At 42.3% G+C, this 27,683-nt stretch overlaps 1 protein-coding gene across 1 annotated transcript in view; it reads right to left on the bottom strand.

Moving 5' to 3' along the window:
- slc29a4a (solute carrier family 29 member 4a) overlaps window positions 1-24,821 on the bottom strand; it is a gene marked incomplete at its 5' end in the record, with an annotated part of 131,821 nt that extends 107,000 nt beyond the window's left edge. The window contains one exon of the mRNA XM_084328505.1: window positions 24,539-24,821. Within this exon, the coding sequence (XP_084184631.1) occupies window positions 24,539-24,821 (283 nt within the window). The remainder of the gene's footprint in view (window positions 1-24,538) is intronic.
- Between the last annotated feature and the right edge of the window lie 2,862 nt (window positions 24,822-27,683).

Genomic DNA, 27,683 nt, shown 5'->3' with positions numbered 1-27,683 from the left:
GACTAAGAATTAATGCAAAATTTGCAGATATAACTGCCATTAGGAAACAACAAGCTCTAGTAACAGAACCCAAAATAATAAACGATACATTCAAAGAATTCTACTCCGATTTATATAACTCAGAAACGACCTTTGATCAGGACAAATTAGACACATATCTTAATCAAATTACTCTCCCTAAACTTACAGATGAAGACGCTAAACAGTTAGAAGTACCGATCACATTAGAAGAACTCAAGAAGGCCATATCCGGAATGAAAAACGGCAAAGCTCCGGGAATTGACGGTATCCCATCAGAAATGTACATTTCTTGCTGGGACATATTTGGACCCTTATTACTAAATATGATCTTATACTCAGTCAAAGAGGGAAGCTTCATCGAACACCAAAATACCGCACTCATTTCAGTTCTTCACAAAAAAGACAAAGACCCCACTGAATGCGGTAGTTACCGTCCTTTAAGCCTCCTCGGAACCGATGTCAAACTGTACTCTAAGATATTAGCCATCAGATTGCAAAAGCATATGACGTCTTTAGTTCATACGGACCAAACAGGCTTCATAAAAGGTCGCCTGATCAATGATAACATAAGGCGAATACTTCACGTACTAGATACAGACAAAGAGGACATCACACCTAAGGCGATACTATCCCTGGATGCTATGAAAGCATTTGACAGGTTGGAATGGTCGTTTCTATGGGCAGTATTGGAAAGGATGGGGTTAGGAAAAGGTTTCATTGATATGATTAAAGTACTATACAAGGACCCATCGGCCATGATTACAACAGGCACAATCATCTCCAAAATCTTTCCGGTATCACGCTCTGCCAGACAGGGTTGCCCTCTTAGTCCCGGACTATTCAATTTATCATTAGAGCCTTTAGCACAATATATAAGACAATCCCAATCCATAGAACCAATCGTAATCAAGGGCACACAACAAAAAATTAGTTTATATGCGGACGACGTAATATTGTTCATGCAAAACCCCAACACCACATTGCCTCATCTGCTCAAGTTGATTGAGAACTTTGGTGATCTATCGGGATTTAAGATAAATTGGCCGAAGTCGGCTTTCCTTCCACTTAACACCCCTGCAAAAAAAGGTATAACCCTCCCAGGTGCGATACCGATGGTAAAACATTTCAGATGCTTGGGAGTGGAAATATTCCCCACCATAAGACAAACGGTGAAGCACAATTACACAAAAATACAGAACAAAATCAAGGACGACCTGGACAGGTGGGCAAAACTTAAAAACTCAGTACAGGCAAGGGTATCAATAGTTAAGATGGATGTATTACCAAGAATCAATTTCTTCAGCTCAATGCTTCCGTTACCTCCTCCAGAGGGCTACTGGAAAAGATTACAAACCTCCACATACAAATTTATTTGGAATAACAAACCACCTCGCATAAAAAGATCCACCGCACAGAGAAGTAAAGCAGACGGTGGCATGGCAGTCCCAGATTTTTTACAATATTTTAATGCCTTCACATTAAGACCATTGAAGAAGATATGGTTTGACCCCGAGGCTTTGGTATCTTGGAGAGAATTAGAAGAAAACATAGTAGCCCCACAGAGATTGAAAGACATAGCATACACTAAACTTTCAATCAAGCATTGTGAGCGAGAATTTGGCCCAATAATAACCCATGCAATCAGGACATGGCGGGAAACTCAAAGGAAATTTCCTAACAATCAAGTATGGCATAATCACACTCCCATATTCAATAACAATGCTCTCTTAATGGGAAAACGACCTATAAGATTCCCTGTATGGGAAGAAAGAGGCATACACTCATTAGGGGATATTTTTAATAACAAGGGCCTCTGTAGTTATGTCGAAATATGCATAAAGTTTAACCTCACCGAGTCCACATGGCTTTTTTACATACAGTTAAAACTTTGTATGAGATCTCACGGTGTTCCATTACACATACCAATTGAACACCACAGATACCACAAATTTTTCTATGACAGAAATACATTGGGAGGTTTTGTATCAGGTTTTTATTCACAATTACTAACGTCCTCGTACGAAACCCTTCAACTAGACAATGTCTGGAGGAGGGATATACCAGACCTGGAAAATGACTTTGATTGGCAAGGAGCCTGGGCAAATGTCCGACTTACATCAAGGAACCCGGATCATCAACAAATCAATCTGAACTATATTCACAGGACATACTTGACTCCTATAAGGCTGTGCAAAATGGGGCTTATACAAAACTCCAAATGCTCCCAATGTACAAATGGGGACGAAGGAACATTTATGCACATGTATTGGGACTGCCCACCAGTTAAGGCATTCTGGGAAGATGTGTCCCAACAATTATCAATACTCGTATTTTGGAATATACCTGTACACCCCGCGGTATTGCTATTGAATGATGTTTTTGAGTTTGCAGTGAACCCACAACTAAAAAGATTGGTTTTATCGGGTATCACAGTAGCTAAAAAACTGATTGCATCACGTTGGTTTCAACCGGAAAAAATGTGCCGAAAAGTGTGGTTTCTTACATATCTTGATGTGATATATCAAGAAATATCAACAGCAAGAATTCTAGGGCTCAATGAATCCAAAATGTTAATGTGGTTAGAAGTGGTGGAGAGAATAAAAGCTAGCCTATAATGGTGATGTCTGGTTAGGAGTGAGGGATAATAGAGGTACTATCCAAGGGGGGGTCCGGGAGGGGGGGATTTGAGCTGGAGCATATGTGTGTAGGGTTTTAGAAAATAGGTATTCGGGGTATATTATATACTAACATTTATATAATTGTAACTTCGCTGGATATACACGGTATACGGTTAAAATGTTATTATTGACTATTTTTGTTTTATCCTGTTTCTGTACTTGCATATATTTTAACCACCTTTACTGAAAGTTTCATTATACATTGTGTGTTGAGTACTGACTTTTAATAAGTTTTGTTTTGCAATAATAAAAAAAATTTAAAAAAAAAAAATGTAGAAATTAATATGAACGGCCTCCTTCCCATACGCATTTGCATTTCAGCGTCCTGCTACGCTCATAGTGAGGGGGGCGTACTAGCGTAGGTCAGTGGCCAATCAGAGCGCAAAACGGGAACCCGGAAACACGAACGCGTTGGTAAAAGCATAGACGCGTCCCGTCCCCCCCCACCCCACCTCCTCCAATGTACTTATTCGTCAAGTCTTTCTCTGGTCTGCATCCCCTTAACAATTGTGTGTATTGAGCTGTACTGTATTGTACCCATTCTGCAATCTGTTAATAAAATGTTCAATCAATCAATCAGCTTAGGGCAATACATGAGGTGGGGAAGGGGGCAGGGCTTCATAGATCCTTGCATTCTCAATGAGGGTAAAGGTGTAGGGCTGCTGCTAAGCCATTTTCAATAGTACATTTTTTGGTGAAAAAACAATAACAAACAAATTGTTATTCAAATATACATTTTGAAGGTGTTAAAACCATGTGTGGAGGGGATCTAACCACTAATCAAGATAAATTCTGTTTCTATCCTTAGAAAAATCCACGGCGGCTAGGTGGTGCAGTGGGCAAGGCGCTCACCACCAATGCAGGAGACGCTGGGTTCGAGCCCAGCTCTCCGCATTGCTATCAGCTTGGCTGGTCGTTCATACTAATACAATTGGCAGTATTAGGGGGTGGGAAGCTGATGGGTGGGGATCGGACGTTGTGGACAGCGACTCCTACAGGTCGGTTGGTGCACCTGCGCAGCAGAATCAGGAAGCGACGGGGGCGGCGTGCCCTCCAAACGCAGACCCCTGACGCTGATAGATCGCGCTGTGCAGGTGAAAAGATGCAATGGCTGCTTCCTCGAGTACCGGAGAGGACACGTGATGTAAGGCTTCGTCCACATTGCAGCCGGCTTGTGGGAGGCATGGCCTAACAGCGTTCGAGACAGGGGAGGGTAGAATTGGACGATACGAAATTGGGATGGGAGAAAAATAGAAAAATGGGAGAAAAAGTAGATACAAAAAATAAAATAAAAAATCCACACTAATCCTAATTAGAAAATCCACACTAATCCTAAATAGAAAAACTCATTTTGTGAATATGAACAAGTCTTTCCTTAACTCATTCCCTGCCAACAACGATTTAATGCGTGTTTGTCCGCCAATCGTTGAACGCCAACCACGTATATACGTTATTTGATAGTTATTTCTTTTATTCGCTATTTCCAATCGTTATCCATCCAGGGAGCCTGTGTAACCATAGGGAATGAGTCTGAGATTGCAAAAGTCCAATACCGCCGCCTGGTGGTATGCGGCCGATGTTGCACTCCCTTTGAGACTCTGTGTATGTGGCTGTGTGTCGATGAAATTCATCCGGGCGGACTTTTCTAGTAGCCTGGACCGAGGGCTCTACCTGATCGCATTGAATAGTTTTCGGGACCCCCGATTCATTATGCTGTGGTGGGTTATGTCGAGGCCCAAATGGACATACGATCTACCGGATGGCAATCAAATAATTGGAATATTAGGTAGCACTTTATAATAACACCCTGTTATAATACATTTATAAGGTATTTGTAGATAATGAACTAATCATGAACAAACCATTTATATACATTCATAAATGATTATTAAATCATTTATAACTATATTTGTATACCATTTACAAAGTATTTATAATGCATTAGTGGATAATGAACTAATCATGAACAAACCATTTATATACATTCATAAATGATTATTAAATCATTTATAACTATATTTGTATACCATTTACAAAGTATTTATAACGCATTAGTGGATAATGAACTAATCATGAACAAAACCATTTACAACTGATTAGTACATCATTTGTAAATGTACTTGTTTAAAATTCGATCTGTTGGTAACTTTTTTCCACATGATCAACCTTATTTGTTCATTATTAGTGCAACATTTAATAATGATGTCTAATGTGTAGTAACACATTTGTAGATGCTTTGAAAAATGGATATGAAAAAACTACTATACCTCTATTTATTTGTTCATGTTCAACAAATGATTTGTTAGACATTCATAAAAGATCTATAAATCATTTGCAGATGCTATTGTGTGCCCTAATCTAAAGTGAACACTATACAGTTATACAAATACAGTTTGTTCATTATTTGTTGACTTTCAACTCACCTGTTATGAACGATCTGGCTTTTATGAATACAGACACGAGGCAAAGACCAGACTTGTCTTTTCATGTTTAACAAATGATTTGTTAGACATTTATGAAACATCTATAAATCATTTGCAGATGCTATTGTGTGCCCTAATCTAAAGTGAACACTATTCATCATTAACACATGTGTAATACAGTTTGTTCATTATGTGTTGACTTTTTCATCACATGTTATAAATGTTCTAGACAGCTTTCGGATCCACCCTTTTTTGTGACATCAAACAGTGACAGAATTAGGACTATAGATAAATGCAATTGTATTAACACAAGCAAAGCAAAGCAAAATACCAATACACATTGTTTATTTATTATTTATTTAAAAGAAAATGTGTATCTTTTGACACTCCTCACATCTTTTGACACTTTCTCTACTGTGTGGATTATTTTATGACTAACTAAAAGACTAAATGCTTTGTAACAGTCCTCATATTGACATGGTTTCTCTCCTGTGTAGACTCTTCTCTTCTGACTATCTGTATTGTACTTTTCTGATGTCATGAAGTATTCGGCCTAGGGGACCATGACGATGTTTTCTAGCAAGCCACTCAATGATGCCAGGTGGTCTTCAAGTGACTGCTCTGTGCGGTTCCCCCTGAGTCTCCACACCTCTGAGTCTCTACACCTCTGAGTCTCCACACCTCTCCTTATAATGTTCTCCAGGCCCCAGCCATCCTGTGTTTCGGGGAAAATGGCAAAACAAGAAAGAAGAGATGACATTGATTCAGAAACATTTATGATGTGAGCAGAAATTGGAGGTAATTCATTTTCATTAATCATGGTTGAATATACTGCATCCATATTTTTCCAAAATGGTGACATGGTTTGAATGAATGAATGAATGAAAACTTTATCACTACATTGGCAGCACTTTTAAATACACAAGAATCAGTCCAGCGGCTATCACATCTAGTGACTGGAGCCACTGTCTGTGAGTGACTCTGCTTTGGTCCAATCACATTCCCCCACCCACAGTCTGCGAATCAGAGACAGAGTAGGGCGGGTCTTCACAGCACGCTTGGTTGTCTCAACTACCTGAGGCAGTGTAGCGTATGGGTTAGCGGGGCTCCGTCGTCTCAAGTCGACTAGACTTTTACAGCCTCGTCTGCACGAAGAATTCCCTCCCAAATCACTAGTCTAAACGCAAAATTAAAAGTGAGACCGCAAGATGACTTCCGCGGTTTCTGTTGAGACTCTCTGTCTAAACATGGCCTCGAGACAGGCCTGCGTGAAGGCGATGGAGATAAGTTGAGAAGAAGAAAAGGACAGTGCATGCATGGGGGGGAGAAGACACTTTGTTGTGATCGATGAGTCACTTCAGACATAAAAGAAAGGCAAGTAGCCTGTACCTTTCTATTAACCAATGCCATTGCAAATGATTACGCTGGTCATCATAACCATAAACAGTACTGTATATTTGCATATCATGTATGTCACAAATGTAACAGTACTATATACCTGTATGTCATGTATGTCCCTATGCCATAAATGTCTGATGTCATGTATGTTGTGTATGTCATAAATGTCACTATGAATTGAAAATGGGGGACCCTGATGTAAACAAGACAAACGTCTTTCTCTGGTCTGCATCCCCTTAACAATTGTATATTGAGCCATACTGTATTGTACCCATTCTGCAATCTGTTAAATAAAGTTTTCATTCATTCATTCAAACCATGTCACCATTTTGGAAAAATATGGATGCAGTATATTCAACCATGATTAATGAAAATGAATTACCTCCCATTTCTGCTCACATCATAAATGTTTCTGAATCAATGTCATCTCTTCTTTCTTGTTTTGCCATTTCCCCCGAAACACAGGATGGCTGGGGCCTGGAGAACATTATAAGGAGAGGTGTGGAGACTCAGGGGGAACCGCACAGAGCAGTCACTTGAAGACCACCTGGCATCATTGAGTGGCTTGCTAGAAAACATCGTCATGGTCCCCTAGGCCGAATACTTCATGACATCAGAAAAGTACAATACAGATAGTCAGAAGAGAAGAGTCTACACAGGAGAGAAACCATGTCAATATGAGGACTGTTACAAAGTATTTAGTCTTTTAGTTAGTCATAAAATAATCCACACAGTAGAGAAAGTGTCAAAAGATTATTATCTATTACTAGCCTCCCAGGAATTACCCTAAACCGCTCTAAAACCATACTTATATTCACCACAGTATATCGTTGGCATCTTGAACAATAGATACTCGATGCCAAATGGGCCATAGTATTGCATCCATAGCTATAATATATATATAGTTATAGCCCTGCAAACAAGGTGAGCGACTCCATAGACACATAGCGTGGCAGCACATAGTCATATCCCATTCCCAGCGTGGCGATCAATGAGTTAAGCTGAACAAGTTTCAAGTCTCAAGTTTCTTTATTAGTTGTCATACAAAAATACAGAATACTTTTATATAAAATGCTTCTTTCTGTTTTGCTCCAGAGATTGTGCTAGATAAAAATAGTATAATAAGTATAAAATTGAAGTCAAGTACATAGACAAAAGTGTTCAATATACATATATACAATATTCAATGCAGAGTAGAAAAGTAACTGAGTTACAATACAATATACAGTACAATGCAGAAATGGGATGAGGTACAATTTAGGTACAATTTACAGTAAGGTGTAATGAGGTATGAGTTGTAGTGCAAATTCTTTACCAATAAATATAAAGTGTGTTGAGTGTCTAAAGTGGGTAAAGTGGGTGCTGCATTGAGTTTTTTGTTTAAAGTGAGTGTGTGCGTGTGGATGTGTGTGCTGTGATTGTATTTGATGGTTTGTGTTACATAGTGTTATTGTTCATAGTGTTATTGTTCATTTAGGATCCTGATGGCCTGGGGATAGAAGCTTCTTCTGAGTCTCTCTGTGCTTGCCATGAGACTCCGGTATCGCTTGCCTGACCGCAGCAGTTCAAAGAGGCAGTTGTTTGGGTGGCTGGAGTCTTTGATTATTCTCTTAGCCTTCCCCATGCAACGCTTGTTGTAAATGTCTTGAAGAGTGGGAAGCCCACCTCCAATTGAACACCTGAGAGACCTGAGAGACATAATCTAGAGACAGATCTTGGAGCTGCTCCATAGACAATGAATAGTGGAACAACTGGGAAGTCGTCCACCGCAGTCTTGCAGCGATTTAGCCCTCAGAGGACAGAGGATTGTAAACAAACCGATGTACCATATATATCATTTATAGTATTGCTATCTGTCCATTCTCATTGTCACTTGAGTGCATAAACCGTGCCTTCATAATGGCTTAAAGAAAATAAAAATCCATCCGTTGGTTGTAATTTTATAGCGTCGTGAATATAAGGTTTATCGCGCTTTTCTTCTAGGCTTTTCTTCAGGAGGCTGCAAAAAAGGCTAAACGTTGGCGCCGTTATATCAAACGCCATTTCTGCTGTATATATACGAATGAAATAAAACAAACTGCGTAGCATCCAGACTATTACAGAGCATCTATGGGTGAAATGGGGGGCGGCGGGGAACGCCGATCAGTATTATTGATTAGCAATAGAGTGTGCGTTCAGGTAGCCAATGTCAGTAGTCTATCACGTTAGGTTATAAAACAATGTCCAATCCAGCTGTAATTTGGGGTAATATTATCCTACCGTCAGGCCATGTGATCGCCGGCAGCATTTCCTCACCAGTCATCGGATTCTGGTAGATCGATATGTACATTGGCTAATCATAAATCCCATTATTCCACGCTGAAAAATACGTTCGGCAAGCTGATCAAAGATGGAGGGTCTTTGTTTGGAATCGAGGCTCTATGATCCGCCCACAGGACTGTAAAAGAATTTTTTTTTAAATCCCCATAATGATACTGCAGTGGAGCGATGGCGCCCCTAAGCGGATCTGGCCGGTACTGCATGTTTCGAAAATCAAATATGTGGAAAGATCCTGCAAGTGGATCAAGGACCTAATAAGCATTATAAATATGGAATAAAACAATAACAACTCGTCACAAGTATACCCGTGGCTCTGGACCACAACGCATGGAATCGAAACACGTATATACTCGTGAACGGACGCCATAGTGTTAAAACGGTTTGGAAAAGAGTCACTTAAAGAAAATACATTATTGGCAGAGTATCTCTGCTCGCAGCTGCCAGTGGTTCCTGAAAGGACGCTGATTGGTCCAAACCACTGTGGTTCAGGCACAAGTGCATAACTTGAAGCCTGACAAGATGGATTCTCATGATCTTGTGATCTTGCAAAGCCAGCTACTGTGCAAAGTTATGTAAGCCCTACATTTAAATGAAACAATGTTTATTTATAATAATAATAATAATAATAATAATAATAATAATAATAATAATAATAATAATAATAATAATAATAATAATAATAATAATAATAATAATAATAATAATAATAATAATAATAATAATAATGATAATAATAAAATAATAATAATAATATAATAACTCAAACTAAAAATCTACAAGCTCACTAAGTCAGTCTGGAATTCATTGTCAATAGGCCGACCCCTGCTTAGGGAGACAGTTGTTTATGTTTATAGATATGTCACATCCTGTACTGTCACGTCCTCCACTCCTGCCTAGCCCTCAGTCATCTCCTGCCTAGCCCTCAGTCATCTCCTCCACTCCTGCCTAGCCCTCAGTCATCTCCTCCACTCCTGCCTAGCCCTCAATCATCTCTCAGGCTTTCTCTCTCTCTGATTGCAGGAGCAGTCAGGTGTGCAGCCAGCTGCCACTCATTGTCTCATCATCAGCCTTGCCACAAAGACCCAGTCCTGACTCTAGCTGGTTACCACAAAGACCCAGTACTGACTGTAGCTGGTTGCCACAAAGACCCAGTCCTGACTCTAGCTGGTTACCACAAAGATTATATTCAGCATTATATTCTTGTAGCTGTTTCGTCAGCATTATATTCTTGTAGCTGTTTCGTCAGCGTTATATTCTTGTAGTTTCAAGTTTCTTTAATAGTTGTCATACAGAAGTACAGAATACTTTTGTACAAAATGCTTCTTACTGTTGCGCTCCAGAGACTGTGCATGACAAGGTAAGTATGAAATAAAAACATAGTAAAAATTAGAAGTAAAAAAAGAGGTCACAGTGTTCAGTTTAGACATATGTACAATGTTCGTAGACGTAGTTACCATACAATATACAATACTGTGCAGTGTACTAATATACAATACTATATAGTGCAAGGCATAAATGGACGAGGTGCAGTTTAGGTACAATTCACAGTAGGTGTACGAGTTGTAGTGCAAATCCTTTATCAATAAATATAAAGTGTAAGTGTGTTTGTGTGATCTAAAGTGTGGAGAGTGGGTGCTGCAGTGTGTTGTTTGTTTGAGTGAGTGTGTGCGTGTGGGTGTGTGTGCTGTGTGCATTTGATGGTTGTTGCATAGTGATTATTGTTCGTTTAGCGATTATTGTTCGTTTAGCAGCCTGATGGCCTGGGGATAGAAGCTCCTTCTGAGTCTTTCTGTGCTCGCCATAAGACTCCGGTATCGCTTGCCTGACGGCAGCAGTTCAAAGAGGCAGTTGTTCGGGTGGCTCGAGTCCTTAATAATTCTCTTAGCCTTCCCCTTGCACCGCTTGTTGTAAATGTTCTGGAGGGTGGGAAGCCCCCCTCTAATTGTGCGTTCGGCTGAACGTGTCACTCTTTGTAGTCTGCTACGGTCTTGTGCAGTGCTATTCCCAAACCAGGAGGTGATGTTGCCGGTCAGGATGCTCTCTATTGTACATGAGTAGAAGTTCCTAAGGATCTTCTGACTGACTTGGAACTTCCTTAGGCGCCTGAGGAAGTAGAGGCGTTGTCGTGCCTTCTTCACAACACTGTCAATGTGTGTGGTCCATGTCAAGTCCTCGGATATGTGGGCTCCGAGGTACTTGAAACTGTTCACTCTCTCAACTGGTGCCCCGTCGATGCTGAGGGGGCTGTAGTCCTTGACCCCCGACCTCCTGAAGTCCACAATCATCTCTTTTGTTTTGCTGACGTTCAGGGAGAGGCAGTTCTCCTGACACCACTGTGACAGGTTCTCTACCTCTTCCAGGTAGGCCCTTTCGTCGTTGGCAGAGATCAGGCCCACCACTACTGTGTCATCAGCAAATTTGATGATGGTGTTGTTGTTCCGCTGTGCTACGCAGTCATGTGTGTACAGGGAGTAGAGGAGGGGGCTCAGAACACAGCCCTGGGGGGCCCCTATGTTGAGCGTGATGGATGAGGAGGTGCAGTTGCCGGCTCTTACCACCTGGGGTCTGCCCGTCAGGAAGTCCAGGACCCACTGGCACAGGTCATAGTTCAAGCCCAGGTCCCTGAGCTTGGCTATGAGTTTGGAGGGGACTATGGTATTGAATGCTGAGCTGTAGTCGATGAACAGCATTCTCACATAGTTCCCCTGCCTCTTGTCCAGATGTGATGCTGCTGTGTGCAGCACATGGGCTATGGCGTCCTCCGTGGACCTGTTGGGGCGATATGCAAATTGCAGAGGGTCCAGGTTGATGGGGAGGGAGGAACAGATGTAGCCCTTCACTAGCTTCTCAAAGCACTTCATGGCTATGGAGGTGAGGGCTACAGGGCGGTAGTCGTTGAGGCAAGCGGGCGTAGATTTTTTGGGTACAGGGATGATGGTGGACTTCTTCAGACAGGTGGGGATGACGGCCTGTTCCAAGGACAGGTTGAAGATGTCAATGAATACCGGGGCCAGTTGGTCGGCACAGACTTTTAGGACGCGGCCGGGGATGCCGTCCGGTCCTGCTGCCTTCCTGATATCCACTTTTTTAAAGATCCGTCTCACCTCATGCTCTGTTACCCTGAACACTGAGTCTCCATCAGCAGACCCCCCCCCCCTTTCCGTGGTTTGTAGGCTGGTGTTGTTATTCACAGCCTCAAACCTCGCATAGAAGGAGTTGAGATCATTTGCTAAGGAGATGTCACTGTTCAGTTTGAGGGGGGTTCCTTTGTAGTCTGTCATTGTTCTGAGGCCCTGCCACATGCCTCTAGAGTCAGCCTGTTCAAACTGAAGTTCAACTTTATCCCTGTAACGCCGTTTTGCCTCTATTACTGCTCTCCTGACGTTGTATCTTGCCATCTTGTGTTCTTCCATGTTGCCTGTCACCAGCCCGGTGTTGTATGCTGATGTGCGCACTTTCAGAGCCTCACGGACGGATTTGTCTACCCAGGGCTTTTGATTTGGGTAGATATTAATTTTGGTGGAGGGGATTATTACTTCTACCTGAGTACAGACATAGTCAATCACCGTTTCGGTGTATTCGTTAATATTGGCTGTGTTATCACGGAATACACTCCATTCTGTGCTTCCCAGCACTGCTTGGAGTGACTCCACTGACGTCACGGCCCAACGCTTAACCTCTCGCGAGACCACCGGCGTTCGCTTGAGACTCTGTCTGTACTTTGGCAAAAGAAAGATGGCGGCGTGATCGCTTTTACCAAATGGACTAAGAGCCTGTGACTTGTACCCATTCTTAAATTGCGAGTATACATGGTCTAATATGTTCTCGCCTCTGGTGGGACAGGTCACATGCTGATAGAAATTCGGCAGCACCTTTTTAAGACGCGCGCTGTTGAAATCCCCCAAGACCAAAATGGCAGCGTCAACATTAGCTGCCTGGAGTTTGTTTACCTCGTCGTGAAGTTTTGAAAGTGCGACCCCAGTGTTCGCGTGTGGTGGAATGTACACTCCGATGAGGATGATGGACGTTAACTCTCTTGGGAGGAAGAAGGGTCGACATTTTATCGTGATAAACTCCAGGTCTGGGGAGCAGTGGTTAGACAGTTCCTTTGTGTTGCCTAAATCGCACCACTCCTTGTTTATCATGAAGGCAATGCCGCCTCCTCTCGTCTTTAGTGAATCTTCTGCCGTCCGGTCTTTGCGGAGAACGAAGAAATGGTCTGCCGGTTCTATTGCGTGATTCGGGACATCTGGACTCAGCCAAGTTTCTGTGAAACAGAGGACGTTACAATCCCGAATGTCCCTCTGGAATTGGATCCTTGCTCTGATGTCGTCCAATTTGTTTCCTATCGATTGCACATTGGCCAACAATATGCTGGGCAATGTGGTTCTGTGTCGTTTGGACCTCAGTCTGTTCCGGACCCCGGCTCTCTTTCCTCGTCTTCGCGGCGGCTTCTTGGCGTCTTGGCCATGGCCGGCATAACAAAGGATCTCGGCGGGCCATTTCTGCTGTTCAGCGATCCGATCCAGAGAGCAATCCAAACGGTAAGTTTTTCTTAATCCAATGTCAATGATTGACTGACGGTCATACACATATAATGCACCAACAGTTGGTGCAAATAAAACTCCTAATACTATAAAAATTAACAAAATAAAGCACAGTCTCGTCGGAGCGATCAGAAAGGCAGCCATCAGAGCAGCGCCAGTGTATTCAATTCATTCATTCATTGTAGCTGTTTCGTCAGTGTTATATTCTTGTAGCTGTTCCATCAGCATTATATTCTTGTAGCTCTTTCGTCAGCGCTATATTCTTGTAGCTGTTTCGTCAGCGTTATATTCGTGTAGCTGTTCCATCAGCATTATATTCTCGTAGCTGTTCCTCTGGATTACTTTTAATGACAAAGCTCCTATCTGTGACCATTTTGCATCCCTCTTAGTGTGCATCCCTCTTCTTTGGGGGATGCAAAGATGTATGCATGAAATCCACCCCATGGCACTACATTCATCATTCAGAAACATGAATAAGCATCTATGCCCTCTGTGGCTGACTGTAGCCAATCAGTAATACTGACACTTGTACATTCACCCAAGGCTGTGCTCACAGATGGTGTGATGGTTAAGACCATTGGGGGGCGACAGTGGCTCAAGAGGTAGAGCAGTAGTCTGGTAATCCGGAGGTTCCCGGTTCGATTCATGTCGAAGTGTCCTTGAGCAAGACACTTAACCCCTAATTGCTCCCGATGAGCAGGTTGGCTCCTTGCATGGTTGCCTCCGCCATCGGTGTGTGAATGTGTGAGTGAATCAGTAGAGGCTCGTGGATGCTTCGCCACTAGGGGCGCTATACCAAACATTTTGCAAACATGTACAAGGCACGCATTGGTGAATATTATCACCATTGCCATTGATCAATATCACAGTCAGTCAAATGCAACCACGTTTCCAATAGCCCAACACAAACACGCACATCTCTCTCTCTCTCTCTCTCTCTCTCTCTCTCTCTCTCTCTCTCTCTCTCTCTCTCTCTCTCTCTCTCTCTCTCTCTCTCTCTCTCTCTCTCTCTCTCTCTCTCGCTCTCTCTCTCTCAGATGATGTCAGATCCATTCAATAATAATCACATTTGTATATCTCGTCATTTTAAACAAGTTACCATTCATTGTCTGAGTGGTTATGCCCCACACGCGGCGAAATTAGAGAGAGAGAGAGAGAGAGAGAGAGCGAGAGCGAGAGAGAGAGAGAGAGACCACGGCGGGTGCAGCATAACAGAAGAGAGAGAGAGAGAGAGAGAGAGAGAGAGAGAGAGAGAGAGAGAGAGAGCGTTAGTTAAGCATTAGCTGAGTGGCTAACAGCAGATAAAGTTAGCTGAGTTGGCTAAGAGAGAGAGAGAGAGAGAGAATTAACTCACTTTGTTTAATTGAAACGTGGTCCAAAAAGTGTATGTCCACTGACTGTCCCCCAGACTGTTGTCGATGTATATCCATTCCACTCACTGCCCACTGTCCAGACTCCAGACTGAATCACAAGTTCACAACACACAGCTTCGAACATGTTGCAAACTGTGGCTAAGGAAAAAACTGGCATCGCCGCGTCGGCCAATCAGAGAGCGTCTCCGCGAAATGCGGCTATGGAAATTCTAGACGGAAATTCTAAACGCTTGACTAGACCGCTTCAAATCGCGCCCGGATTCCAACATAATAGTCATATTTCAACGCACAACGCGTTACGCACTGATTGGCTGTGACGGATACAGCGATCGAACAGTGACGCGCACTCAGAGCGCTATCGCGTCTAGCCCGGGCCGAGAAATACAAACAAATAAAAAAATTAAAAAAAGTGAGTCACTTCCTGTTCCTGAAAACAAGTATTTTTTTATTTTATATAGTAACGTTATATTGTGCATTGGAAACACAAACATACTTAAAATGAGTAAATATTATTCATTTTAAACATGTTTATATTATTTATAGGGCTATAAAACAAAAAACAAAAAGATACTTTTTCTTGTTCTACTCTCATATAACCAGGGGCCTGAAGGGGGGGGCGGCGCCCGTGCGCCCCTAGTGGCAGAGCCGCCACTGGGGTGAATGGGTAAAATGTGAGGAACAAATTGTAAAGCGCTTTGGATAAAAGCGCTATATAAATGCAGCCATTTACCATTTACCATTGCCTTTGTAACCACATGTACTGTAGCCTACCCCTGCTGGCGTAGGATTGATTGTCCTTGGCAAAAGCTTCCCTACTGTGTCTCCCGTACTCTGTCTCCCTCTCAGCTTTCCTGTTAAAAAAAATAAAAAGACAAAATACCAAAGGAGGTGGACTGCCCACTCTCCTTTATATAAAAAAAATATAATAATTGCTCCACAACAGGGTAGGGTTGGGATCAAACTGTCTTCTTTTCAGACAGCCTCTTGTCTGCTAGCTTCTAGGAGGAAAACACAGCCTCAGTCTCTCTGTGGAAATCACGTTTTCTTTCTATCTCACTGCTTTTACTCTGAGGCGTAGCGATTGATGGTTGCAGAGAAACTGGGAGAGGGAGCGAGAGAAAGAGAGAAAGAGGAAGAGGGGGAGCAGAGAGAGAGAATGGGTTTTTGTGCCGTCCTTTCTGTCATGTCCTTGGTCACTGATTTGATTAGCTTGGCCTTGTTGTGACCTGTGTAACCAGGCAACACATGTCCTCTCTGATTACAACCCTGGTCTACACACACCTACATGTTTATGTGTCAGTTCCCCTTGTATACTGTATGTATGTATGTATGTATGCATGTATGCATGTATTAGGGCTGGGCGATATGGCCTAAATATGATATCACGATATTTTCTGACCTTTCGGCGATACACGATACACATCACGATGTTTTTATTTTTTTCCCCAAACAATTCATTATGAGGCTTACCAAGACAGTATTTGAGTTTGCAAGCTAACATTAAAGACTAAATAAAATACCCATGCATTTAGCATTTTTATATTATATATTAGATTTAGATTATTGGATTATTAGATTATATATTTAGCAATGAGATATTATATGATTTAGATATGAAATATGATTAATTGAAAATGGGGGACCCTGATGTAAACAAGACGAAAGACTTTCTCTGGTCTGCATCCCCTTAACAATTGTATGTATTGAGCTGTACTGTACCCATTCTGCAATATGTTAATAAAGTTTTAAATCAATCAATCAATCAATCAATAAATAGCATTTTAGCATTTTTATGAAACTACTGTATATTTGTATGTCTCTAAATGTTTTGATGAATTGAAAATGGAGGACCCTTATGTAAAAAAGCCGAAAGTCTTTTTCTGGTCTTCATCCCCCAGTCCACTGTTGTTGTATTGAGCTGTACTGTATTGTACCCATTCTGCAATCGTTAATAACGTTCTCATTCATTCGATCATTCAGCCGGCAACAACATAATTTTGATTGACAGTCGAGTCTGCCAATTACGTCACACCGATTGAACCCGCCCTGCTGTTCTTAGCACCAATCGGCAAGCTCTATGCGTTTTTTACTTCCGCAATTGATTTTGACGAGAGCTGAGCTCAGCTCAACGACAACAACAGCTCCCTGCGGCAGACGAGTGATTACCAGCGCACCGCAGCATGACTAAACAAGCCATAATGATTTTATTGCAACGAATGTTATAATAAAAGCCTTTCCATACATCTGTCTGATTGAAAACTTTATTAACAGACCGCAGAATGGGCATGCACAACTCCGCACGGGCTGAGATATGAACAGTAACGCTTGCTATCTATGTCGTCATCGGACGTTGCTATGTTTGGGTAAATACGCTAATGTTATTGAACGTGTAACTAACTATATAACGTTAATGCCACAAAACGAATGCCTTTGTTAATAATAATTAGTAACTTTGATGCAGTAGTGTGTGTGGGGGCGGCGTTGTTCAAAAGTTTGAACGGGTGTGGACCAGATTGACGCGACACAATCCTCTTGGGCAAAACATCACGATATCCACAATACGTTAAAAAAGTGTATCGTTAATGAACTGTACCCGATATTTATATAATATCGTCATATCGCCCAGCCCTAGCATGTATGTATGTATGTATGTATGTATGTATGTATGTATGTATGTATGTAGTGATGCACGATATATCGGCCGCCGATATAATATCGGCCGATATGGCCGTTTTTTTACACATCGGTATCGGTCCGATAGATATTTTTTTCTTTTTACATGTTTTGGCCTTAAATAGTTTCAAAATATCAGTAATTTCTGAAAATAAGTTACAAAAGTAAAAAAATTATGCATTTTGGAATAGCTCTTTATTTGATTATTATAAAAAAGTGTTTTCTATACAGAGATATCGACATCGGTAAATATCGGTATCGGCCAGAACAGCAATATTAATATCGGTTATCGGTATCGGCCACAATTTTCACATCGGTGCATCACTATATGTATGTATGTATGTATGTATGTATGTATGTATGTATGTATGTATGTATGTATGTATGCAGGGCAGCCTCAGGGGGTGTGCGAGCAGTGCGGTCGCACAGGGCCTCGCGGGAAGGGGGGCCTCGCACAAAAAAAAATAAAAAAAAATAAAAAAAATATATATATATTTTTCTTTTATTATTATTATTTTTTTTTTTTTTTGCGAGGCCCCCCTTCCCGCGAGGCCCTTTTTCATCACAGACCTAAAATCTAGTTTTGCTTATATGCTTATATATTTCACATTAGACACGTTTGTAGAATGTGTCTGACTTGTTCCTGGCTCTGCGGCTCTGCAGCAGACATACTCACTATTGGAGCTCTGGGGCTCTGCAGCAGACATACTATTGGTTTCAACGAAGGGAGGGGTTACATCATGTGTACGCCGGCGTGCGTCAGCTGCGTTTGACTATTTCGCGCGTGCAGCTTTGGAGGTTATGCTTAGTTATGCCAGCCAAGACGAAGAGGACGGTCATTCGGCAGATGGACTGAAGATGAAAGTTGTTGCATGTTAGACAGTTCAGTCAGGCTAGCCATGTCGGCTTAGCTAAAGGCAGGGACAGCTAGTTAGCTTTAGCTACGTTATAATATCGAGTGCTAACGTGTGGTTCAGTCGGGATAGCCATGATGATGTCGGCTAGTAGCTAGCTTAGCTAAAGGCTAACTAGCGTTAGCTAACCTAGAGAGAGCGCGTGCAGCATTGTTATGCCAAGATGAAGAGGACGGTCATTCGGCAGATGAACTTCGTCAACTCCACGCGGTTGTCTCCATCCTCTTGGACGTTTGGTGAGTTTTTAATGCACTCTATTCTATTCCCGCCGTGGATATATCTCTCTCTCTCTCTCTCTCGGGAGCCAAACGGGCCGGCTAGCTGTTGTAGCTAATGTTATATTCAGCCAAGCGGGCCGGCTAGCTAACGTAGCTAACGTTATATTGAGCCAAACGGGCCGGCTAGCTGTTGTAGCTAATGTTATATTGAGCCAAAGCGGGCCGGCTAGCTAACGTAGCTAACGTTATATTGAGCCAAACGGGCCGGCTAGCTGTTGTAGTAGCTAACGGTGTGTGGCCTGGTGTCAGTACCTGGCTACTCTATTTGCAGTTAGCCTATTTAGCTGATGTCGGCCATTGGCTCCTTGCTACTTTGTTTTCTCTGGTATAGACCCTCTTCTCTTTGGATTTAAGTGTTGATCTTTGTCCTTTTGGATCTATGTATATTCATGTTGCCTTTGTGAAGTTATCTTTTCCTTCTGTTTTGTTCTTCCATTAAAAGTTGAATATCCTTTAGGGGCTCATCTTTGCTTATCTCTCTCATACATGCTCTCTCTCTAACACACACACACAGACATGCTCTCTCTCTCTAACACACAAACACACATGCTCTCTCTCTCTCTCTCTCTTTCTAACACACACAGACATGCTCTATCTATCTCTCTCTCTTCAATTCAAATGGGCTTTATTTCACATTCTTGTATTTCTCCCAGTAGGTATGGGAGTTTTGAGTTATTGTCCATGTTTTCAAAGTCTCTTTGGGTGTTTGCAATTTGTGGGAAGTATATGTCTTGGTATAGTGGGCAGGTTGTTAAGAAGTGGAGCTCGGTTTCCACCTCATCTTGTGTGCAGTGGGTCTGTCTTCGCTTGGGAGCCAGGTCTGCCTATGGCGGCCTTTCTCGATGGCTAGGCTGATTGATTGATTGATTGATTGATTGATTGATTGATTGATTGATTGAAAACTTTATTAACAGATTGCAGAATGGGTACAATACAGTACAGCTCAATACACACAATTGTTAAGGGGATGCAGACCAGAGAAAGACTTTCGTCTTGTTTACATCAGGGTCCCCCATTTTCAATTCATCAGGACATATATGACATACATGACATACAGATAGTCAGTACTGCTACATCTATACATTTATGACATACCAGATTTGCAAATACAGTACTGTTTGTGATACAGAAGGAGTCAAGAAAAGGGAGTATATACATTTGACGTAAAAACTGTACATTGGAGGAGGTTGGGTGGGGGGGGTTGGGTACATTGGGATATTGACAACCATACTGGGTAATTTACATTGGAGGTGGTTGGGGGGGGGGGGGGGGGGCACACTGTATAAACAAGCAAAATTGTACATTGGACTATTGACAAAACCATACTAGGTAAATGACTGTACATTGGAGGGGGTTGGGTTAGGATATTTACAGGGGCCAGTGTTGAATTGCAGTCTCCCGTAGGTGTCCCTTGAGAGAGGTTTTGAAAGTGGGTAGTGATCCACATTCCTTTACAGCTTTGGGTAGGGCGTTCCACATTGATGTGGCATAATTGCGAAACGTGTTTAGTCCCTTATTTGAGCCGAATCTGGGTTTAACATGATTTGTGGAGCTCCCTCTGGTGTTGTGATCGTGGTATTCACTGACCTTTGGGAAGTATTTTGACATGTACATGGGTACCTTGGTCGTGTAGTGTATCTTGTAGACCAGGCCCATTGCAAGTTGCTGTACTCTGTCGTCTACTCTAAGCCATCCTAGGTTGTCAAAGTGGGCAGGGGTGAGGTGGGTTCTAGGAGTAAGGTCAAGCAGTAGTCTGACCAGTTTGTTTTGAGATGTTTGTAATTTTGTTTTTAGCGCCTTTGAGGTGCTTTGGTACCATGAGGTGCAAGCATAGTCGTAGTACCCCTGAATGAGTGCTCCTGCCAGAGTCTTCAGGGTATTCTTGTTTACCAGAGAGGAGATCCGGTACAAGAATCGAGTTCGTTGGTTGACTTTTTTTATTACATTGGATGCCATTTTGTCACAGGAGAGATTAGCCTCTAGGATGGAACCCAGGTAGGTAATTTCATCTTTCCTTGTGACAATATTGTCACCCACTGTAACTGAGAAGCCGTCGGTCTTGCTGAGTTTGTTATTTGAACCGAAGAGAATGGACTCTGTTTTGCCCATGTGTAATGATAGTTTGTTATCAGCGAGCCATATGCAGATTCTGCCTAGTTCCGAGCTGAGGGTTTTTTCAACCTGTAACTTGTTCTTGTCAGAGACCAGCAGGGCTGAGTCGTCCGCAAACAGGAACAAGTTGCAGTCACAAGCTGACGACATGTCATTTGCATAAATTAGGAACAGTAGCGGTCCTAGTATGCTTCCTTGTGGAACACCACAGCTCACTGTGAGGGGGGGGGATAGGGTACCGTTTACCTCCACCATCTGTTCCCTCCCCTCAAGGTAGGATTGCATCCAGCTCACTGATAGACTATCAAAACCAATTGCTTTTAGCTTGTCAATCAGAATGGAGTGATTGACCGTGTCAAAGGCCTTTTGTAGGTCCAGCATGACCATGCCGCAGTATTTGCCTGCGTCCACCTCTTGTTTGATGTGGTCATTCAAATAGAGAAGGCATGTGTCAGTGGAGTGGGATGTTCTGAAGCCAGATTGGAATTCGTAGATTCGATTTTTTTCCGCTAGGTACTTTTCGACCTGTTCGTAGACTATTCTTTCCATGACTTTCGAGATGGAGGTGAGAATAGAAACAGGGCGGTAGTTGCCTGGGTCTAGGCAACAGTAGGCTGTGCTCGCTGAGTCTGTACCTAGTCAAGGATCTTCTTAGTATTGGGTCAGTCACAGTGCTCAGGTATTCTGCCACTGTGTACTCTCTGTTTAGGGCCAAATAGCATTTCAATTTGCTCTGGTTTTGGGTTGTTTCTTTCCAATGTGTCTCTCTCTCTCTCTCTCTCTCTCTCTCTGGCCTTGCTCTGGTGGAGGGTCAGGGGCATTGCCGGGTCTGTGCAGCGATAACACTGTATATTGACTGTAGAACGGGAGCTCTCTCTCGCTCTCTCGCTTTCTCTCTTGCTATATGTTGACTGTATCATGCCCAGCCTCGGGCAGCGCTATTATTTAAGAATATGTTGACTGTATAAAAAAAATAAAAAAAATAATATATATATATATATATATATATATATATATATTTTTTTTTTTTACCTTTTAGGGGGGGGGGGGCTCGCGTTTAAATCTCGCACAGGGCCTCGCATTTCTCCCAGGCGGCCCTGTATGTATGTATGTATGTATGTATGTATGTATGTATGTATGTATGTATGTATGTATGTATGTATGTATGTATGTATGTATGTATGTATGTATGTCTGTCTGTCTGTCTGTCTGTCTGTCTGTCTGTCTGTCTGTCTGTCTGTCTGTCTGTCTATCTATCTATAAAGTACTCAACCTCTACCGTCTTTAACTATGAACAATAAAGGAATATCTTATCTTATCTTATCTTTCACTACCACACTATAGAAGGTTAACCTTTCACTACCACACTACAGACGGTTTGGTGAAAGCAAAGGGTTAACCGTCTAGTGGTTATGAAAGGGTTAACACCTTTGTTGTGTGGCAGTGAAAGGGTTAACCTGTATTGTCACAGTGAAAGGGTTAACCACTTAGTAGTGAAAGGGTTAACCTGTATTGTCGCAGTGAAAGGGTTAACCCTTTGGTAGTGAAAGGGTTAAAGGAATGTTCTCCCAGCAGAATGCCAGCAGGAGCTGCAGCCTCAGTAAGAGACACAGGGACTGTTCTGCAGAGCTGAGTGATGTTTATGGTGGACATTTAGAATATCATATTCTTTCCTTCAGAAATTGCTGTACAAGTAGAGGTTGAGTACTTTATTATCTAAAGATGGTGAGTTAGAGTGTTGTGTTTGTTCATAGTTAAAGACAGTAGAGGTTGAGTACTTTATTAGCTAAAGATGTTAAGTTAGTGTTGTGTTCATTCATAGTTAGACGTTAGAGGTTGAGTAAATATCTAAAGATAAGTTAGATGTGAATGTTTTGGTTTGATTGTTTGTACTAGTAACGTTAATGCTAGTAGAATAGACACAACGTGAGGTAATCACCATCCATTTTAAACCGCTTATTACCTAATGCTAACGTTAGCAGATAGACGTGAGAACGTTAGCAGATAGACGCGAGAGCCTAGGTAACGTTAAAGCTTGTAGAATAGACACAATGAGAGGTAACGTTATCGTTAACGTTAGCGTTAGCAGAATAGACACAACGAGAGTCTTGTTAATGTTGTTATCACAGCGCTCGTTAATGTTGTTATCACAGCGTGGCGTTTCCAATATTATAAATACGGAAGCAGCTGTTCTGCGAGGAAGTTACGGAGAGCTGTAGAGCGTCAGTTAAGGGGGCGTAATAGCGTAGGGTCACGTGGGGTCAGCGGCCAATCAGAGCAACCCGGAAACGCAACTGCGTTGTAGAAAGCCTACACGCGGCCTGGCCTGCTTCTAAGTTCAGTGGCCTGACTGCATTAAAAATATATATATATATTTTTTTAATCATCTGGCGACCCCCCCCACGGCAGCCTGCGACCACCCCCACTTTGGGAACCACTGAGCTAAATGACTAAATGTAAATGTACCGAACGAATGCAACGGTACGTTAACGGAACGCACGTGCAGAACTTTTTTCAAAACTCCCAAGTTCCCCCCTTCCCAAAATATCATTTGCGCAAAGTGCCAGGTGTTCATTCAACCCACGCACAACACTACCTGTAATTTAGTATAGCCTCATAGTGTGGCGAACACACACACACACACACACACACACACACACACACACGCTCTCTCTCTCTTGTGCGTGAGGTGGAAATTAATGATATGAAACGGGACCTGCATGATGCTCTTTTCTCTATTCAATAACATTTTACCCTGAGAGCTGATTTACAATAAAGTTAAGTCTAAAACAGAAAAGTGGGCTACTTACATTCTTGACGCTAGAACTCCAGCTGTAGTTTACATAGCTTGCATAAAACTGTCTTGAGTTTCCACAAGTTAATCAAAATCCGAAAATGTCCAACCGGCGCTTGAGATGCTCAGAGTGCAAACCACTGTCTTCTGGTTGTTGTTGTTGTTGTTGTTGTTGTTGTTGTTGTTGTTGTTCATTATTACACGTTGTTCAGCTCAATGTTTTTTTTTTTTAACAAGTCGATTATTCATTTGAATATAGAATATTCATTGACAGCCCTACTTAACAGTAACTGCACACTACATCATCCCTGAGTGGAACATGGAAAGCCAAACTTTCCCATACTGTACCGAAAACCTGTACCGAACCGTGACTTCAAAACCAAGGTACGTACCGAACCGTGGTTTTTGTGTACCGTTACACCCCTACCACCTAGTGTTGTATAGTCCCCCCTGGGTTCAAACCTAGTTGAACCTGGGCTTCCCACTCTCCAGGACATTTGCACCAGGCGTTGCAGAGCCAAGGCTAAGAGAATAGTCAAAAACTCTAGCCACCCAAACAACTGCCTCTTTGCACTGCTGCGGTCAGGCAAGCACTACCGGAGTCTCATGGCCAGTACAGAGACTCAAAAGGAGCTATCCCCAGGCCATCAGGATGCTCAAAGACTATATGCAACATTAACCCATCCATCTATTTATTACAAAAAGATTTGCACTACATCCATACCTAATCTTTGCATTTAGCTTTTTTTTTTTTTTTGCATTTTTGTACCTCATTGTCTGCATTTTACTTCATTGAACTTTAGGTTGTACTTTAGTTTGTATATTGTATATTGTATATTTGTATAGTGTTGTATAGTATTCTTCTTTTTCCTTTTTTTACTGTATGAAGCAGATTCTCAGGTGCTCATACAGAACCAAGCATTTCACTGTAATGTAATGTACTTATTATACGTGACGAATAAAACAAAACTTGAAACTTGAAACACACACACACACACACTCCCTCACCAGGTTCGGACAGGGCCAGGACTCCTCTCTCTGGGGCGTCTTTGGTGATCTCCTCCTCCTCCAGCTGGTAGGAGTCGAAGCTGTAGCTCTGCACCACGCTGCTCTCCCTCCCCTCCCTCCCCTCTCTCCCCTCCCTCCACCCCTCTCTCCCTGCATCCCTCCATCCATCCCTCCCTCCTCCATCCCTCCATCCATCCTTCCCTCCTCCCTCTCTCCATATATCCCTCTCCTCGGGCGTCTGGGCAGGTGTTGGCCTCCGGCGTTCTGCTCCCGCCAAACTCATGGCTGCACGGCACTACACACTACACACACACACACACACACACACACACACAGATAGACTCTACACCACTGCACACTCTGTTAGGGATGTGCACGCTATGCACACTTGGGAGCACACATGCTATATACCGTCCCTAGGACACAACCTGCCCCCTACTGTGTACCCTATATTCTGTATACACAGTCCCTAGGACACACCCTGCCCCCTACTGTGTACCCTATATTCTGTATACACAGTCCCTAGGACACACCCTGCCCCCTACTGTGTACCCTATATTCTGTATACACAGTCCCTAGGACACACCCTGCCCCCTACTGTGTACCCTATATTCTGTATACACAGTCCCTAGGACACACCCTGCCCTCTACTGTGTACCCTATATTCTGTATACACAGTCCCTAGGACACACCCTGCCCCCTACTGTGTACCCTATATTCTGTATACACAGTCCCTAGGACACACCCTGCCCCCTACTGTGTACCCTATATTCTGTATACACAGTCCCTAGGACACACCCTGCCCCCTACTGTGTACCCTATATTCTGTATACACAGTCCCTAGGACACACCCTGCCCCCTACTGTGTACCCTATATTCTGTATACACAGTCCCTAGGACACACCCTGCCCCCTACTGTGTACCCTATATTCTGTATACAGTCGGTGGTGGAGAGGAGAAGAGAGGCAGAGGACCTTGGAATGACAGAGGATCTGTAGGGAGAAAACACAATGGAGATTTCATCATTAATATAAAGTGAAACAAGAAGATAAGAAAAGAAACAACAACAATGAGTCGCTTCCTTGCTGACAGCGAGCTTCACAAGAGTCAAGGATGTAACCCTTATTCAAGAAAGCAGGAGTCAGTGTGTGTCTATGTGTGTATGGACACAGTAGTCATGTATATGTGTGCGTCTATGTGTGTATCAATGCAGTAATCAAGTATGTGTGCATGCCTGCATACCGGTGTGTGTGTGTGTCTATGTGTGAAGGAGCGCAGTAATAGTGTCACTGTATACAATATGTGTGTGTCTATGTGTGTATGGATGCTCTAGTCATTGTATGTGTGTGTCTATATGTGTATATAAACACAGTAGTCATGTATACATATGTGTGTGTCTATGTGTGTATGGATGCTGTAGTCATTGTATGTGTGTGTCTATGTGTGTATGAACACAGTAGTCATGTATATGTGTGTGTCTATGTGTGTATCAACGCAGTAGTCATGTATATGAGTGTGTATGCCTGCATACCTGTGTGTGTGTGTGTGTATCTATGTGTGTATCAATGCAATAGTGATGTATATGTGTTTGTGCATGCCTGCATACCTGTGTGTGTGTGTGTGCACAGGAAAAACTGGGGAGTCATTTTCCCAGAGTAATTATTACGGAGTTATTATTTTCCTCTCAAGTAGTCATATTTACTCCATTTGGGGCATAATCATTGCCTGTGGCCAATAGAGTGAGAGTAAAGTTCCAGAAGAGTTTCTATTGGAGTAATACAGCATTGGTCACGCCTACTATCCATATAATTCCCAAAGGTGCCGACGCCATCTTTCTCTCTCGCCAAGTCCTCGCTTCAAGCTCAGGTGCAGCAAGAGCGCAATACAGCGATATTTTCCTTCTCTTGGATGCCAAATACAAGGTAAGATTATTATTATTATTTGTTAATTTATTAAACAGCAATGTGTGTAACTAATTTGCAACATTACAGCTAAGCCACAGAGCCATCTATCACGATGTTCGCATGTTAGCTGCTATACGTTTGCACGCACGCTATTAAATAAACGTTTTACAGTTGTATGGACAAGTATTCAATTATCAACAGTATTGCTATCAGGGACAGTGCACATTAATCAACATGTCGGTTTTCATGTAAAATGTATATGAGCTAGTGTATAGCCAGAAGCTAATTTCCACCTGTATAGGCCTGAGACCATACCTGTAGACCATGCCTGTAGGCTGTTGTTAAAAGTAGTGATATAACTATATCCATACAAAAACTGACGTATTAAGAACATACAAGACAAGTAGACATAGTACAGGAGATGGAACAATTATATGTTACATGTTGGCGGATTTTGCTGAAGAGACAACGTGTGTTTTACTCTAAATAGAGTCACGTAAATTTGCCGCAATGTGCTGTAGGTTGACTGTTTTACTAGTGGTAAATGGACATAACAAGTTAATTTGACGCACTGTTCGGTTCAACAAGTGTTTATTTGAACCATTGTACTGGGTTGACTAATTTGTGTGTTCTGCCTCCATGTATAATATAATGGAAACTTGTGGAACTATCCTCACAGTAAATTTCACAGAGTAAATTTTACTCAAACTGAGTCAATTTGAGCCCAAGACGTGAGTAAAGTTTTACTCAGTTTGAGTAAAATGTACTCAGCGAAATTTACTGTATGGTGCTTTTGTAATATTTTCTAATTGTAACACTCCTCATAATGCATGAGTTGTTGTGCCCTATATGTATCATCTTAGTAACTGTTATTATTTATTTGCCATCAGATGCAGGCTGTACGTGTTAAACACGTTGACCGGCAGAAATTCATCTGTTTTGAGGGCCAATTGACCTTCACAACTTTTTTGGAGTGTGGTGAGTGAAACATTTTGCACAGCGTGCCGTTGGTTCTCAAAATGGCGTCCGCCTTGATAGTTAGGAACCAAATGGACCCTTATTGGTCTGTAACTCTGACTGTGTACAAATGGACCCCAACGTCCATTGTACACCGTCAAGAGTTAAATTAACATTGATTTTACAATATAAATTGGGGTCCCAAAGATACAAATGCCATTAAATGGGTGCCCTTGGAATTAAAATGGTTGAGAATCACTGCTAGAGCCGTACAAATATTGTCT

The sequence above is a fragment of the Notolepis coatsorum genome, assembly GCF_963971535.1.
Source record: "Notolepis coatsorum genome assembly, chromosome: 14".
Taxonomy (NCBI): Eukaryota; Metazoa; Chordata; class Actinopteri; order Aulopiformes; family Paralepididae; genus Notolepis; species Notolepis coatsorum.
The sequence above is the reverse complement of the archived record's forward strand: the minus strand, read 5'-3'. Positions and strand labels throughout refer to the sequence as shown.